This window comes from Protomyces lactucae-debilis (genome assembly GCF_002105105.1).
Source record: "Protomyces lactucae-debilis strain 12-1054 chromosome Unknown BCR37scaffold_2, whole genome shotgun sequence".
Lineage (NCBI taxonomy): Eukaryota > Fungi > Ascomycota > Taphrinomycetes > Taphrinales > Protomycetaceae > Protomyces > Protomyces lactucae-debilis.
Genome location: NW_024467994.1, coordinates 148,199 through 164,393, shown reverse-complemented (window position 1 = coordinate 164,393; position 16,195 = coordinate 148,199). Strand labels below are relative to the sequence as shown.

The window sequence follows — 16,195 nt, the reverse complement described above, 5'->3', positions numbered from 1 at the left end:
TAGACATCCGACCTTGTGTTTGTATGCTCTGGGTCCGCGAGTGGTTGTTGTAGCAGAACTCGTCTCAGTCGCCTGGTCCAATACAGGGGCCGCGGTCGGTGCTACCTGCGCACGCGCGACAGTGACTGGTGTGAAGCCAGTTGTTGAGCTATTGTTCGCGACTTCCTTCGAGGCGGCAGCGACGACAGGAGATGTCGCATGTCCACAAACATGGTCCGCAATGCTCGACATTTTTGTGATGATTGCGCTTGGTGAATTCTTGTCAATCAATTGTCCGCATATTTCCCATGGACAGGCGTTGACTGCATGCTGTTGGCACGATACCCGATACCTGTCGGGGTCTGAGGTGTGCCTATGATTTTGGTTAGCTCGGAGTTTGATAGTCAGGGATTCTTGTGTGGTTACTTTTTCACGGTAAAGTCATGCGTTGCGACATATTGATCAACAGCCTTGATCAGGTCTGTGAGGGTCGAGAAAATCTGCGTTGTGTGGAGGGGGACGCCCTGGACGACGCTGCTGGCCTGCGCTGTATCCGCCATGAATATGAAAAGGTGATTTGAAGTGTTGGTATTGGGAAACGGAAGAAAGGCGAGGAGAAGTCTGGCAAATTATTAGTCAACCCTCGGGCGCGCCCCCAACTGAAGGGGCACTTGGGCCGCAGCTGGCCAAACACAAAGAAACAAGCTGCAACACACACGCGGCCTGTGCTCTGCTCAAACAGCTGACTACTCTTGTTGCATTTAGCCGCTCGCTCAAATTTCACCTCGTTTGATATGGAAATCAGAGTCAAAGGGAGTCTATTTGTGCCTGGCTCGCGGGCAAAGTCGATTAAGCAACGTGTCAAAATGTGCTCGCCTTTGCACGCGCAAATTCATCTCACTTGGCACGGTCGAGTGCCTGACCAATTTTCCTAGGCTCTGCCAGTCTCTTCTCGCCTAGTGGGTAGACCTCGCTTTATAATGAAGGCTCTCAGTTATGCTAAGGAAGCACCTCACCCTTTACTAGATATCCTAGTCGCATGGGCACTCATCCGAGCTATTTTAGGAGACCAAAAGGAAGCAGCTTGGTTCTACATATCTTACATGCTTACAAGCTTGTAAGTGATGTTGGTACACCGCCTTTATGAGTAGAATCCAGCCTATCAAGCGAACACACATTCAGAGAGTTCTTCTCCTTCAGCTTGCAAATGTGATCTGTCCACGAATTCGAATTCAGAATCTCGGCTATCTCAAAAGCTGCACAGCCCGCACCCGATGATTTCATTGCGATGCGACAAACTACAAGCAAACACCAGCCCTTATTGAGCATTGAAGCAGCCGGGTGCAGCGCACAGTCATGACTATGCGGCATTCGGAGGAGGAAGAGCAAGTTGGGTTGCTTCGGCCGGATGGCAGTGCGAATGAGCCAATCTCACCAGCGCCTCGCACGAGTGACGCCCAGCAACCTGTACCACGCCGGCATTCAATGTTCACAGAGGAGCTTGCTTCTGAAGCAGATTCTCGAGCCTCCCTTTCCAGCGACTTCATTGGTTATCATCACAATTATCCCGGTAATGTCGTCGTTCGTGTTTGCCAGCGCTTTTATGGCTTTCTTCAGGGGCCCAAGGTTCCGATTGCACCTGGTAATCGCCCATATTTTGCAGAGGCACAAAAAGGACTGGCAAATCTCCTTGCACATCGTTCTGGTACCTTTAGACGTTTATTTTGGGTAGGCTTTTACGCTTTGTGGTCAATCACTTTGCTATCCCTCATCTATCGGTCATCGTTTGCAGCAACATCGCTCCGACCCGCTGGTGAAGACAAAGATGCTCGGCCACCACAGTTCCTACGCTGCACGACTACACTGTGGGCGCGAAAGAATGGTTGTGGCTTGGACGGCACCGACTGCGAGCCATTCAGTGACACCTCTTTTGAGTTTCGGTGCCCAGCTGGATGCAACGGCGAGTTTCTGCTGAACCCTTATACCATTGGCAACAAGCAGGTGGTAGGCAAGCCGCTCGTCATCGGTGGGCCTGTCGTCAATTTGCCACCCACGTCTGCTACAGGCGTTGTCCTTGACGAGCATATCTACAGGGCAGACTCAATGATTTGCGCAAGTGCCTTGCATGCAGGGATCATCAGCAACACGCTTGGTGGCTGCGGCACACTTGTCACGCTTGGCACTCAGGGATCCTTTACGAATTCAACTCAAAATGGCATCGTTTCTGAGCCCTTTGACAGTTCTTTTCCGAAATCATTTGCCTTTGCTAAGCAAGAAGGAGCTGGTGCAACACGAGCTGGATGCGTTGATCTGCGTTGGATCATCACAACCATTCACATTTTCTTCACTGTGGTGTTCACGCTCTTCCAAGAATCAGCTGCCGTGTTCTACTGGGTCTTGTTTGTTGCTGCATTCTGGCAAGTCGCTCTTGTTTCGTCACCACCTCCATTGGCAAGCTATGATTTGCTTTCACAAGGCGCAGGCGCATTTTTGCCTGCTCTGTTTGTTGCATATGCTACGTGGCGCTCAGCGGCAAGACACACGCTCGCTGCTCCGACATGGCCATTTGATAGGCTATGCTGGCTAGGTGGGTTGTGGATCGGTATCCTCATGGACTACATCACTGCCAACGTTCCAGTCTCACGGCTCATTGCAAGTGACATCCGGCGAGATGGTGGTCTCTTCTGGGTATTAGGCATTGCTTCAGGGATCCTTGTCATTGTGCTCTGTCAGATGTACAAGCTACGACGACTCAAGCTGCTACCCTTCTATCTTGCCTGCTATCTTACGACAGGCTTGGTCTTTGGCTTGCTGGCAGCCTTGCCACATCTAACATTCCGCTTGCATCATTACATCTTTGCCATGCTCTTCCTGCCAGGTACTTGTATGCAAACACGTTGGGATATGCTGTACCAAGGCATATTGCTTGGCTTGTTTTGCGATGGTATTGGTAGATGGGGTTTCGATGCCATTATCGAGACGAGCGAGCATCTACGCAGTGACGCTGTCTTGCAGTCCTTGATTCCGACATTCCTCAACAATAGCACGACACACGATGTGTTGGCAGAGACGACGCGTGGTGTCTCAGCAGGAGTACTCAGGTGGAAGGCAGACGCACCTGCAAACTACGGCTACTCGCTCCTCATCAACGACGTGGAGCGGTTTCGTGGCACTGCTACGCAATTCAGCTTACAAGCGCTCAACATGACAGACAGCGCACCGTACTACGCACGACTAGCGTATGCATATGGGAGTGCAGCGCTCGACTACACAAAAGCAGCAGTGATGTTTGCGAATGGGACATTCACACGTCCTGATCCAGGTCGGACATGATGACTTACTTTCATAATGATATTACATGGTATAATGATATGTACAAGGAACGCCAGCGCTCCTCAGTTGTGTAGTGTTGGTCATGCCACCATGTGTGTTCACACAAATCGGACTACCGGTGTTCTCGTGGGTCGTGCGCTCGATTGCATGGTGATGAGACTTGTCCATTGAGGTGCTAATGCTCTTGTAGTACTGCGTATATCTCCATGAGTGTCTTGAGAACTGCGTGTCGTCTCATTTGTGCGAGTAGCTGTTGCAAGGATTGTCGTCGTGTTGAGCAGCAATGGGAGCGTCCAGTTGACGGAGGTTGCCAGTATCAGATTACCAGCTGATGCGTGCGTGATGTTTCTTGCAGGTATTTCTGAGCTAGTACTCTGAGCTGAGCCAGATCTTGTGCTTGTTGCATTGTAGTATAGACCTTGACCATCGCTCAAGCGCAAGAGAGACAGGGGTGTGCGTGAATTGATTGACAGAGCAATACTTGTACTGAGCGCCAGGCAGAAGAGAGTCAGGAGAATGGATGGTGACTGCATGCTCAGGGTTGTCTTTGGGGAGTGTCTGTGAGTGAATGGAGGAGTAGGTGTTGAGTAGCGATGTAGAGGATTGATCCCCTGAGGTAGCCACGGCATTTCGGAATTGCGGCCCATCTGACGAGGGAGTTCATCTTTTGAGCAGATCCCGGGGGCATGTTCATGAAGATTGACAATTCCAAACACTACATGCAGTCTTGTATGGAACAGCTCTATCTATAGGCAGAGATACCAGCAGAGATCGATTCAGTCTATGTCCTTTTGATCTTGGTTCATGAATATAATCTTTGCAGTCGTTCACTCTCAAATAGTCAATGCATCTACGACGTCTTGCTAGCATCACAGCAAATGCAGTACTTCCACATCTACATGACCGTCTGTACAGAACTTCACAATATCCATTGACTGAACGGGCTTGTTGTATACCCGCATCACCTACTCGGCGGTTGGTCCGCTCTAGAACCTATGGCCTATTTGTCGTCCTTGTCTCAAAGCGCAAATGATCCTCAACGGACACGGCCAGGCCGCACTCGGATGAAACAAGACAAATGAGTGTACCCCTAGGATGATCGCATTGCTACTGCATCAATGCTGCAAACACAAGCTCGAGTCTGCGGATGTGCCTCGTGGATTATGTTTACTAACAGACTAGCACAACACTGCTCATCCGCTAGCTAGCGAAATTCAGGGTGAGAATCAGGAGTTGCCTTTCTGTGATGCCCATGAAGGATATCTCATATCAGATCACGACAAATGATTCGGCACAAGGGTCTGCTGCTGGAAGAGGGCATCGCAGTGAACGACGTGTCGCTACAATGCAGCAGCGCATGTCAATTCCGGTGCATCTCCTGAGCATTGTTGTAGACAACGTCGTACTACGCCATGTGTGAGACCGTGTAAATGACGAGCAACAACAACTGATCCGCGACTGCTCCCACCCGATCTAGAGTGGTCTGGCCAAGGTTCTCTCAGCAAGATCCTCACGGCAGAGCATATGAAGAGCACGGCCCTGCTGCGGTAGTTGATTGCGGATATTTTCTCTTTGGCACAGTCAAGGTTTCAGCGAGGGCTGTGTGCGAGCATCACAGTTTAACGTTTCAAGAGCAGTGTCAGCGTCGGAGCTCCGCAGTATCAGCAGTATCAGCATCGCAGCAGCAGTAGCAGCAGGAGCAGGAGCAGTTGGGTGAGAGTCGCGAAAGAGAAGTGCTGCCCAGCCACTTTCTCGCTTCCTCCCGCTGATCCAACAAGCAACAGAAGCAGAAGCAGCCAGCAGCCTCTCCACTCGCTCAGCAACAACAACATCATCATTATCATTAGCCACCCACATCCACACGCACAATAGACACCAGGCAGCAGCAACACCCTCTGCTCTCTCTGCCTCCCAGCCGGCACCTCCTCGGGCCGATTTCCCCCTCAAAACGTCCCGGATTGGCAAACACAAACAAGGGCGCCCATCCCTATTGAGCTGCCTACCCACCCCACTCTACCAACGTCAGCAACCTCTCTAGCAAGCTCAACCGCTTCAAATCAGCTAGGCAACTCAGTCTGTGGCTTGGTTATTCTCGTTGACCTGAAGGCCCGGCTCATATCTCTATCGGCGACAGCACAGCAACGTCCGCCGCAACAGATTCATCTCGTACATCGACCCATTTTGCACCACCCGGCTTAGCAAGACCTGGGCCGGCTCACTGGTCCCTTCATAATCATTCAAAATGGGCTCATGCTTCAGTTCCGATGCAGGCGCACAAACGACAGAGAAGGCATCTGCTGCTATTGACAGACAAATCGAGGAAGACTCCAAGCGACTCAAGAAGGAATGCAAGATCCTACTCCTCGGCTCTGGCGAATCCGGCAAGACGACTATTGTCAAGCAGATGAAAATTATCCATCAAACAGGCTATTCACAAGACGAGCGAGTCATGTTTCGTGCAACTATCTTTAAAAATGTGCTAGACGGCGCCAAAGCGATTTGCGAAGCGCTAGAGAAGCTCGAAATTATACCTAGCAGTGTTTCAACGGCGGTATGCTCCAACCTGTACAGATGCGGGACTAACAAGCGCAGGAAGCGGCTGATAGAATACTGGCCTACTCACTAGACCAAGATCCAGGCGCAGCATTCGATCCAGAGTTGCAATCGGATATTCTACAACTATGGCATGATCCAAATATCGCCAACCTCATGCTGCGGCAAAGTGAATTTTACATGATGGACTCGGCACCGTATTTCTTTGCCGAGTTGGACAGGATAGCGCAACCGGACTACGTCCCCACCGAAGCAGATGTCTTGCGTGCGCGTACAAAGACGACCGGTATTTATGAGACCCGCTTCTCGATGGGCAACTTGAGCATACAGTAAGTCGGCCTTGATATACTCTGCAAAGCTAACGAATAGTATGTTTGATGTTGGCGGCCAACGGTCAGAGCGGAAAAAGTGGATTCACTGCTTCGAGGCGGTGACCTCGATCATCTTTTGTGTTGCACTGTCAGAGTACGATCAAGTCTTGCTGGAAGAATCCGGCCAGAATCGTATGACAGAGTCACTCGTTCTATTTGACAGCGTCATCAACAGTCGCTGGTTTGTGCGAACAAGCATCATCCTCTTCCTCAACAAGATTGACATTTTCAAAGCAAAATTACCGAAAGTACCGCTCGGTGACTGGTTCCCTGACTATCAGGGCGGTGCTGATGCCAACAAGGCTGCTAAGTATATCCTCTACCGATTCACTCAAGTCAATCGTGCAAAACTCAACATTTACCCACACCTGACGCAAGCAACCGATACCAGCAACATTCGGCTCGTGTTTGCAGCCGTCAAGGAGACCATCCTTCAGAATGCATTGAGAGACAGCGGCATTCTCTAGAACGAGCCACCTTGCGCTGAGCCGTGGCGATTGATGGTGGAGCTTTTGTACAGAGCTGCGATGTGTTTGATTTCATGATGTTAGAACTAGCGCACAGCAAAGAGCGCGTTGTGCAGAATAGCCCTTTTGGTTTGTCTATAATAATACATGCCTCTCGGAATCGTTGTGATTTGAACTCATGCGCCGCTACCGTTCAATGAGCTAAGCATCGAGCTCAAGCATGATGTGATCGCCGCCGTGGCTCTTTGAAGCCTCGCCATCCCCACTAGTCAACGGACGAGCCTGAGCATGTGGACAACATGTCACTAGAATGCCGGTTGTGAGGGGACATCCTTTCGAATACCCTTGCTCGTTCCATTCCGCGTCGGCTTGGATGCAGTAGCGCTAGCATTTCGGGTGATAGCAAGCAGCTTCGCCTCAAACACTTTGAGCAACCGTGTTTGAGATTCTTGATATCGGGCTTCCAACCTCGCTTCCATCTCTTCCAGCTGTACATTATATCGAGCGTCCAATCTGGCTTCCATCTCTTCCAGCTGTACATTAAATACACTTGACAAGCGGCCCTCGAATTGTTCCATATCAGCTTGGTTTTCTTGCTTTGCTCATACAAGATACTCGCCAGCCGTTCTTGCATCTGTTCAAGTTCCCTCTCAAGCCTCGCTATCCGCTGTCTAGCATGACTGACATGTGACGACTCGCTTTGACACGCGATCTTATTCCCAATTTCGACGTTGACATGACCATTCGGCAGTGCTTTTATTGCCAGAGGAGCATGTCCGTTGATGGCGACACCCTCCACCATTGAAAAGTCTGCATCTGGTGGAGACTGTGGATCTGTGAAGATACCAGAAGGTTTGGCCCGGTCCATCTTCTGCTGCTCATTGGGAATATCATGTTGGCTCGTAGGTGCCACAGAAGGCTTTGATAGGGCAGCAGCGGGGCGCTTAAGCGACTGAAAGGCTTGTGCATCATTCGAATCTGGCGTGTCCTTCCCTGATGATGCTACAGACTCGGCATCTTGTACATGCCTTCCCGGATGAGATCTCCCTGTGCCAGAAGATGATCCATTGACATGGCTTCCTAGCTCAACGTCCTCTGAGGTTGAGACATCTTGCGTGCCTGTGCGATATACAGAGGCATGAAACAGAGGAGGCTCCACGGCCTGCGCATCATGGCGCTGCTGCTCTGCCGTCGATGACGGAAGACCAGGAACGTCAATCGCCGGCGAAGCGTGCAAATTTGAAGAATCATCGCTTTGGATCGATGGCAAAGCGTTCGGCACTGTCATAGAAGATGCTGAAGATCCTGCTTGTGCATCCGCAGCATTAGGAGACAGATTGGAAAGCGCCTGCTTTGGCCGTGAAGTTTGGGTTCGCCTACTCCCCTGGCTAGAGTGACTTAGCCGACTTCGCGTTGCCTCTTTTGTGCGCCGATACTGAAGCTCCTCTAAACGTTCGGCATCACTACTCGGAAGCTGGCCTTGCCTTGCGCGCTCTTCAAGCTCTGCTAATTCTGCCGAGGCTTTATGCCGATCGATACCTTCTCGTACACTCAACATTCTTAGCACGATTTCGTTCAGCCCTTGCCCTCTCATTCTCAGCGATCTCTGCCTCCAGCCCGGTCTCACCTTTCTTTTGTGCTTCTCTGAGGCGAGTGAGACGTCGTCCAAGTGATATTGACTCCCATACTCTGCGATCGACCATTTAGCATGATAATGATCGTGTGAAGGGATGTTTGAGCGCTTCTATCTTCTCTGTGCGCGTCTATCACAGAACACGGCGCATGCTTACTACTATAAACAGCGCATCCAAGTTTCAACGTTAGGTGGCTTGGGTAGTCACGGACTCACGGCACAGCACAGGAGAGTAGTGTGGCGGATTATCAGATGGCAAAGGAAAAAGATATTTAGTCAACCTATCAAACTGTATCTGGATCAACCAGGCTGGATCCAAACTGACTTGACAAGGGGCTAAAATGCACTTCCTTACATGGACTGCTTGTACCAACACCTTCTTGTTGCAGCAAATAACATGCTCTTGTGCAAGCACGCCTTTCATCAGTCATTGATGTTCGTCTGTTGACAGTAGGAGTGTTCCTGGCACAGACATGGTGTACGATCGCCGCCGTGGCTCTTTGAAGCCTCGCCATCCCCACTAGTCAACGGACGAGCCTGAGCATGTGGACAACATGTCACTAGAATGCCGGTTGTGAGGGGACATCCTTTCGAATACCCTTGCTCGTTCCATTCCGCGTCGGCTTGGATGCAGTAGCGTTAGCATTTCGGGTGATAGCAAGCAGCTTCGCCTCAAATACTTTGAGCAACCGTGTTTGAGATTCTTCATATCGGGCTTCCAACCTCGCTTCCATCTCTTCCAGCCGTACATTAAATCGAGCGTCCAATCTGGCTTCGATCCCTTCCAGCTGTAGTTGATATGATCTTGACAAGCGGCCCTCGAGTTGCTCCATATCAGCTTGGTGTTTCTTGCTTTGCTCATACAAGATACCGGCCAGTCGTTCTTGCATCTGCCCAAGTTCATTCTCAAGCCTCGCCATCCGCGGTCCATCATAAATGGCATCAGATGACTCTTGTTGGCTCGTGTTCTTTCTTTCAGTCTGCAAGTCAACATGACCATTCGGCAGTGCTGCTGATGCCTGAGGAGCATGTCCGTTGATGGTGACACCCTCCATAATCGATAAATGTGCATCTGGTGGAGACTGTAGGCCTGTGAAACGACCAGAAGGTTTCGCCCTCTCCATCTTTTGCCTCTTGTTGGGAGGAGCACGTTGGCTCGCAAATGCCACAGAAGGCTTTAATAGGGCAGTAGCGGGGCGCTTGAGCGACTGAGATGCTTGTGCATCATTTGAGTTTGGTGTGTCCCTCCCTGATGATGCTACAGGCTGGGCATCTTGTACATGCCTTCCAGGATACGATTTTTCTGTGCCGATAGATGACACATTGACATGACTCCCTAGCCCAACAGCCACCGAGCTTGAGACATGTTGCGTGCCTGTGCAATATGCAGAGGCATGAGACAGAGGAGGCTCCACAGCCTGCGCATCGTGGCGCTGCTGCTCTGCCGTCGAAGAGGCGAGAGGAAGAGCGTCAATCGCCGGCGAAGCGTGGAGAATTGAAGAACTGCTTTGAATGGATAATAAGGCGTTCGGCGCTGTCATAGAAGATGCTGAAGATCCTGCTTGTGCATCCGCAGCACTAGGAGACAAATTGGAAAGCGCCTGCTTTGGCCGTGGAGTCTGGATTCGCCTACTCCTCTGGCTATTGCTGAGTCGCTTTCGCGCCACCTCTTGTCTGCGCCGATACTGAAGCTCCTCTAAACGTTCGGCATCACTACTCGGAAGCTGGCCTTGCCTTGCGCGCTCTCGAAGCTCTGCTAATTCTGCCGAGGCTTTTTGCCGATACCTTCTCGTACACTCAGTATTCTTAACACGATTTCGTTCAACCCTTGCCCTCTCATTCTCAGCGATCTCTGCCTCCAGCCCAGTCTCGCCCGCGTCTTGTGCTGATCTAAGGCGAACGAGACGTATTCCAAATGATAGTGTCTCCCAGAAATCGCGATCAACCATTTCACATGGTAACGTTTGTGTGAAGGGATGTTTGTACGCTTCTATCTTCTCTGTGCGCGTCTATCACAGAACACGGCGCATGTTTACTACTAAAAACAGCGCGTCCAACTTTCAACGTTAGGCGGCTTGGGTAGTCACGGCACAGGAGAGAAGAGTGGCGGATGTTCAGATGGTAAAGTAAAAAGGCATTTAGTCAACCTATCAAACTGTATCTGGATCAACCAGGCTGGTTCCAAACTGACTTGACAAGGGGCTCATATGCACTTCCTTAAATGAACTGCTTGTACCGGATCCTTCTTTTTGTGGGAAGTTCTAAGACTGGCATCTGCCTTTGTGGTTCGTGGTTCTTGCGACTCTTCCGTAAGTGAACTCGGCCTGGCCTACGACGGCGAAGAAAGTTGTTCCCGATCTGGTGTCTGCGGCCTTGGTGATACAGGCAATCGAGGCGCGGAAATGATTCGCGACCTTGCTCTTCTTGCATAGCCCACTCATGAAGCTGTGATGGCTTCTCGTGTGCTTTTGCAATGCGTGTAATGTCTGTTGTTGTGAGGCGATACTTTTCAACATGGTCCGATTGTCGTACCTGCTTGTAGCCTTCAGAGACACTTCTGCCTCTTAGGCGACCGACTCGACGCGGGGAATCAGTTTGGCTAGCTGTAATGATCTTGTTTACAGCCGAAGCTACGTACACACTCAGTAGAGCACCATCCATGTCAAATTTATATTTGGCTGCTATTGCAGCTCGTGTGACAGATCCGTGCAAGACTCACGCAGACTGATAGCTGCCTGATCCGCGCGATACCGTGATATCACTGAGGTCAGCACTGTCAACAACTTCGAAGAACCGTGCGAAGGGTCCTTTCCGACTGAGCTGCTGGCAAAAGACCGCTGTGCACCATTTCTTAGATAGACTCAACTGATGCGCTTTGGCCAAGTGATTCCTCATAAAAGACGCGTTGAGGCAGATGTGTGCGCAAATTGTGCACCGATAAGCATTTCCATGTACTGGCAGCCCATCTATTGGCTGTATGGGACTTGTTGACCAGCGGAAAGATTGCAGATTCTTTGGATCCAGGCCATTGTCATCGCAGAGCTTGAGAACCATATCAACCCACTCCTTGCTATAGGAGCCTTGAGTTTTGTGAAGCTCAAAAAGCTTGACATGGTTTTCAAGGTGGTCAGGGGAGACGGCTTGCTCGCAGAGTGTGCAGACAAGGAGTTGATGGGTGGCGTCGTACACTAAAGGATCAAGCTTCCTTCCAAGTTCGCTGTGGTCTAAAACATGCTTTTTGTAGGTGGAGAGCTCCTGGACAAGGCCTTCCGCTGTCACAGTCAGTCTCCTGGGTGCCGGCTGAGAGGGGAGTTCCTCTTGAATACCCTCGCTCGTACCACTCCGCGTCGAATTGGCAGCTGGAGCATTAGCCTTTCCGGTGGTAGCAAGTAGCTTCGCCTCAGACTCTTTGAGCGACCGTGTTCGAAATTCTTGATATCGAGCTTTCAATCTAGCTTCGATCCCTTCCAGCTGTAGTTGATATGATCTTGACAAGCGGCCCTCGAGTTGCTCCATATCAGCTTGGTGTTTCTTGCTTTGCTCATACAAGATACTCGCCAGCCGTTCTTGCATCTGTTCAAGTTCACTCTCAAGCCTCGCTATCCGCTGTCTAGCATGACTGATATGTGACGACTCTTGTTGACTAGCGTTCTTTCTTTCAGTCTCGACGTTGTCATGAGCATTCGGCAGTGCTTTTGTTGCCGGAGGACCATGTCCGTTGATGGCGATACCGTCCACGATCGCCAAATCTGCATCTGGTGAAGACTGTAGGCCTGTGAAGAGACCAGAAGGTTTCGCCCTCTCCATCTTCTGTTGCTTGTTGGGGGTCCCATTCTGGCTACTTGATGCCATAGAAGGCTTTGATAGGGCAGTAGCGGGCCGCTTAAGCGACTGACATGCTTGTGCATCATTTGAATCTGATGTGCCCTTCCCTGGTGATGCTACAGACTCGGCATCTTGTACATGCCTTCCCGGATGAGGTCTCCCTGTGCCAGAAGATGATGCATTGACATGGCTTCCTAGCTCAACATCCTCTGAGCTTGAGACAGCTGGCGTGCATGTGCAATATGCAGAGGCATGAGACAGAGGAGACTCCACGGCCTGCGCAACGTGGCGCTGCTGCTCTGCCGTCGATGAGGGAAGACCAAGAATGTCAATCGCCGGCGAAGCGTTCAAATTTGAAGAATCGCTTTGGATCGATGGCAAAGCGTTCGGCGCTGTCATAGAAGATGCTGAAAATCCTGCTTGTGCATCCGCAGCACTAGGAGACAATTTGGAAAGCGCCTGCTTTGGCTGTGAAGTTTGGATCCGCCTACTCCCCTGGCTAGAGTGACTTAGCCGACTTCGCGTTGCCTCTTTTGTGCGCCGATACTGAAGCTCCTCTAAACGTTCGGCATCACTACTCGGAAGCTGGCCTTGCCTTGCGCGCTCTTCAAGCTCTGCTAATTCTGCCGAGGCTTCAACCCGAAACTTTCTTTTCCTCGCAGTATCCTTAGCCCTTGCTTGTTCGACCCTGGCCCTTTCAGTCTCAGCAATCTCTGCCTCCAGCCCAGTCTCACCCTCCTCCTTTTGTGCCCATCTGAGGCGAGTGAGGCGTCGTCCGAGTGCTAGTGTCTCCCAGAGTCTACGATCAACCATTTAACATGATAATGATCGTGTGAGGGGATGTTTGTACGCTTCTATCTTCTCTGTGCGCGTCTATCACAGAGCACGGCGCATGCTTACTACTAAAAACAGCGCATCCAAGTTTCAACGTTAGGTGGCTTGGGTAGTCACGGACTCACGGCACAGGAAGAGTAATGTAGCCGATGTTCAGATCGCAAAGGAAAAAGATATTTAATCAACCTATCAAACTGTATCTGGATCAACCAGGCTGGATCCAAACTGACTTGACAAGGGGCTAAAATGCACTTCTTATATGGACTGCTTGTACCGGATCCTTCTTTTTGTGGGAAGTTCTGAGACTGGCATCTGCCTTTGTGGTTCGTGGTTCTTGCGACTCTTCCGTAAGTGAACTCGGCCTGGCCTACGACGGCGAAGAAAGTTGTTCCCGATCTGGTGTCTGCGGCCTTGGTGATGCAGGCAATCGAGGCGCGGAAATGATTCGCGACCTTGCCCTTCTTGCATAGCCCACTCAAGAAGCTGTGATGGCTTCTCGTGTGCTTTTGCAATGCGTGTAATGTCTGCTGTTGTGAGGCGATACTTTTCGACATGGTCTGGATCCAATTATCGTACCTGCTTGTAGCGTCCAGAGACGCTTGTGCCTCTTGGGCAACCGACTCGACATGGGGAACCATTTTGGCTAGCTGTAATGATCTTGTTTACAGTCGAAGCTACGTACACACTCAGTAGAGCACCATCCATGTCAAAGTCATATTTGGCTGCTCTTGCAGCTCGTGTGACAGATCCGTGCAAGACTCACGCAGACTGACATCTGCCTGATCCGCGCGATACCGTGGTATCACTGAGGTCAGCACTGCCAACAACTTCGAAGAATCGTGCGAAGGGTCCTTTCCGACTGAGCTGCTGACAAAAAACCGCTGTGCACCATTTCTTAGATAGATTCAACTGATGCGCTTTGGCCAAGTGATTCCTCATAAAAGACGCATTGAGGCAAATGTGTGCGCAAATTGTGCACCGATGAGCATTTCCATGTACTGGCAGCCGATCTATTGGCTGTATGGGACTTGTTGACCAGCGGAAAGATTGCAGATTCTTGGATCAAGGCCATTGTCTTTGCAGAGCTTAAGAACCATATCAACCCATTCCTTGCTGTAGGAGCCTTGAGTTTTGTGAAGCTCAAAAAGCTTGACATGGTTTTCAAGGTGGTCAGGGGAAACGGCTTGCTCGCAAAGTGTGCAGACAAGGAGTTGATGAGTGGCGTCAAACACTAAAGGATCGAGCTTCCTTGGTAGCAAGTAGCTTCGCCTCAGACTCTTTGAGCGACCGTGTTCGAAACTCTTGATATCGAGCTTTCAATCTAGCTTCGATCCCTTCCAACTGTAGTCGGTATGATCTTGACAAGCGGCCCTCGAGTTGCTCCATATCAGCTTGGTGTTTCTTGCTTTGCTCATACAAGATACTCGCCAGCCGTTCTTGCATCTGTTCAAGTTCACTCTCAAGCCTCGCTATCCGCTGTCCATCATAACTGGCATCAGATGACTGTTGTTGGCTTGTGTTCTTTCTTTCAGTCTGAAAGCGAACATGACCATTCGGCAGTGCTGCTGTTGCCTGAGGAGCTTGTCCGTTGATGGTGACACCCTCCATAATCGATAGATCTCCATCTGATGGAGACTGTAGGCCTGTGAAGATACCAGAAGCTTTCGTACTCTCCATCTTCTGCTGCTTCTTGGGAAATTCATTTTGGCTCGCAGACGCCATAGCAGGCTTTGATAGGGCAGCAGCGGGGCACGTAAGTGACTGACATGCTTGTGCATCATTTGAGATTGGTGTGTCCTTCCCTGATGATGCTACAGGCTGGACACCTTGTGCCTGCCTTACCGGATGAGATCTCCCTGTGCCACAAGATGATGCATTGGCATGGCTTCCTAGCTCAACATCCTCTGAGCTTGAGACATCTTGCGTGTATGTGCAATATGCAGAGGCATGAGATAGAGGAGGCTCCACGGCCTGCGCATCGTGGCGCTGCTGCTCTGCCGTCGAAGAGGCGAGAGTAAGAGCGTCAATCGCCGGCGAAGCGTGGAGAATTGAAGAATCGCTTTGGATCGATGGCAAAGCATTCGGCGCTGTCATAGAAGATGCTGAAAATCCTGCTTGTGCATCCGCAGCACTAGGAGACAATTTGGAAAGCGCCTGCTTTGGCTGTGAAGTTTGGATCCGCCTACTCCCCTGGCTAGAGTGACTTAGCCGACTTCGCGTTGCCTCTTTTGTGCGCCGATACTGAAGCTCCTCTAAACGTTCGGCATCACTACTCGGAAGCTGGCCTTGCCTTGCGCGCTCTTCAAGCTCTGCTTCTTCTGCCAAGGCTTCAAGCCGACGCCTTTTCTGCGCCTCACAGCGTTTAGCACGAGTTCGTTTAGCCCTTGCGCTCTCAGTCTCAGCGATCTCTGCCTCCAACCCAGTCTCACCCGCCTTTTGCGCTATTCTGAGGCGAACGAGACGTCGTCCAAATGATAATGTCTCCCAGAAATCGCGATCAACCATTTCACATGGTAATGTTTGTGTGAGGGTATGCGTGCACGCGTCTATCATATGTGCACGCGTCTATCACAAAAGACGGCGCATGCTTATTACTAGATAAAGCGCGTGCAAGTTCCAACGTTAGGTGGCTTGGGTAGTCATGGCACAAGAGAGTTGTGTAATGGATGTTCAGATGCCAAAGGAAAAGGACAAATCAAATTGTGCACTATACAGATACTTAAAGGACCTGTCAACCAGGCTTACCCAGAATGACTCGTCAAGGGATCAAGCTGCACTTCCTCACATGGACCGCTTGTACCAGCACCTTCTTGTTGTGGCAAATGATGTGCTCTTGTGCAGCCTTGCCGTTCATCAGTCATTGGTCTGAATTTTGACAGCAGAGGTGTTCCTGGGTCAGACATGGTGTACAATCGCTGCTGTAGACCTTTGAAGCCAAGTCATCCCTGATGGTCAACAGACTAGCCTGAGCATGTGAACAACATGTTCCTAGAGTGGTCGTCAAAAATTCTTTTGGGTCTTGACTGAGTCTAGTCGAGGCAAGACCTCAAAATACGATCCTGAGCAGCTTCAGGTTAAGACACCTTGTGTTGTTTCGAGCCCGATGTGAGGCTACCTGCGCTTCATGTCGTTGGCGTGCGCTTCATGATCAAGGGTCGCAAATTCAGCTTGGCTAGCGCGTAAGCAGCGAGTCGGTCTCT

General features: G+C 50.7%; 7 protein-coding genes across 7 annotated transcripts; 2 read left to right on the top strand and 5 right to left on the bottom strand.

The window, feature by feature from the left end:
- Positions 1 to 1,464: 1,464 nt before the first annotated feature.
- BCR37DRAFT_343521 (uncharacterized protein) lies at positions 1,465 to 3,312 on the top strand (the record flags this gene model as incomplete). The annotated part of the gene is made up of 1 exon (XM_040867510.1): positions 1,465 to 3,312. The coding sequence occupies one exon, from the start codon at positions 1,465 to 1,467 to the stop codon at positions 3,310 to 3,312; it is 1,848 nt and encodes a 615-aa protein (XP_040727701.1).
- Positions 3,313 to 3,361: 49 nt separating this feature from the next.
- On the bottom strand, positions 3,362 to 3,891 carry BCR37DRAFT_127087 (uncharacterized protein). Its single transcript, XM_040866041.1, has one exon. It carries the CDS (start codon positions 3,843 to 3,845, stop codon positions 3,411 to 3,413), a length of 435 nt encoding a protein of 144 aa, XP_040727700.1. The 5' UTR covers positions 3,846 to 3,891; the 3' UTR covers positions 3,362 to 3,410.
- Positions 3,892 to 5,554: 1,663 nt separating this feature from the next.
- BCR37DRAFT_343356 (G protein alpha subunit) lies at positions 5,555 to 6,703 on the top strand (the record flags this gene model as incomplete). The annotated part of the gene is made up of 3 exons (XM_040867500.1): positions 5,555 to 5,863; positions 5,905 to 6,194; positions 6,235 to 6,703. 3 exons carry the CDS (start codon positions 5,555 to 5,557, stop codon positions 6,701 to 6,703), a joined length of 1,068 nt encoding a protein of 355 aa, XP_040727699.1.
- BCR37DRAFT_376107 (uncharacterized protein) lies at positions 6,511 to 8,530 on the bottom strand. The gene has a single exon (XM_040868528.1). It carries the CDS (start codon positions 8,295 to 8,297, stop codon positions 6,969 to 6,971), a length of 1,329 nt encoding a protein of 442 aa, XP_040727698.1. The 5' UTR covers positions 8,298 to 8,530; the 3' UTR covers positions 6,511 to 6,968.
- An 80-nt stretch (positions 8,531 to 8,610) lies between these two features.
- On the bottom strand, positions 8,611 to 10,420 carry BCR37DRAFT_376105 (uncharacterized protein). Its single transcript, XM_040868527.1, has one exon. The coding sequence runs from the start codon at positions 10,283 to 10,285 to the stop codon at positions 8,897 to 8,899; it is 1,389 nt and encodes a 462-aa protein (XP_040727697.1). The 5' UTR covers positions 10,286 to 10,420; the 3' UTR covers positions 8,611 to 8,896.
- Positions 10,421 to 10,920: 500 nt separating this feature from the next.
- Positions 10,921 to 13,101, bottom strand: BCR37DRAFT_376093 (uncharacterized protein). Its single transcript, XM_040868526.1, has one exon. It carries the CDS (start codon positions 12,972 to 12,974, stop codon positions 11,052 to 11,054), a length of 1,923 nt encoding a protein of 640 aa, XP_040727696.1. The 5' UTR covers positions 12,975 to 13,101; the 3' UTR covers positions 10,921 to 11,051.
- A 909-nt stretch (positions 13,102 to 14,010) lies between these two features.
- Positions 14,011 to 15,307, bottom strand: BCR37DRAFT_376088 (uncharacterized protein). The gene has a single exon (XM_040868525.1). It carries the CDS (start codon positions 15,087 to 15,089, stop codon positions 14,220 to 14,222), a length of 870 nt encoding a protein of 289 aa, XP_040727695.1. The 5' UTR covers positions 15,090 to 15,307; the 3' UTR covers positions 14,011 to 14,219.
- Positions 15,308 to 16,195: the final 888 nt, after the last annotated feature.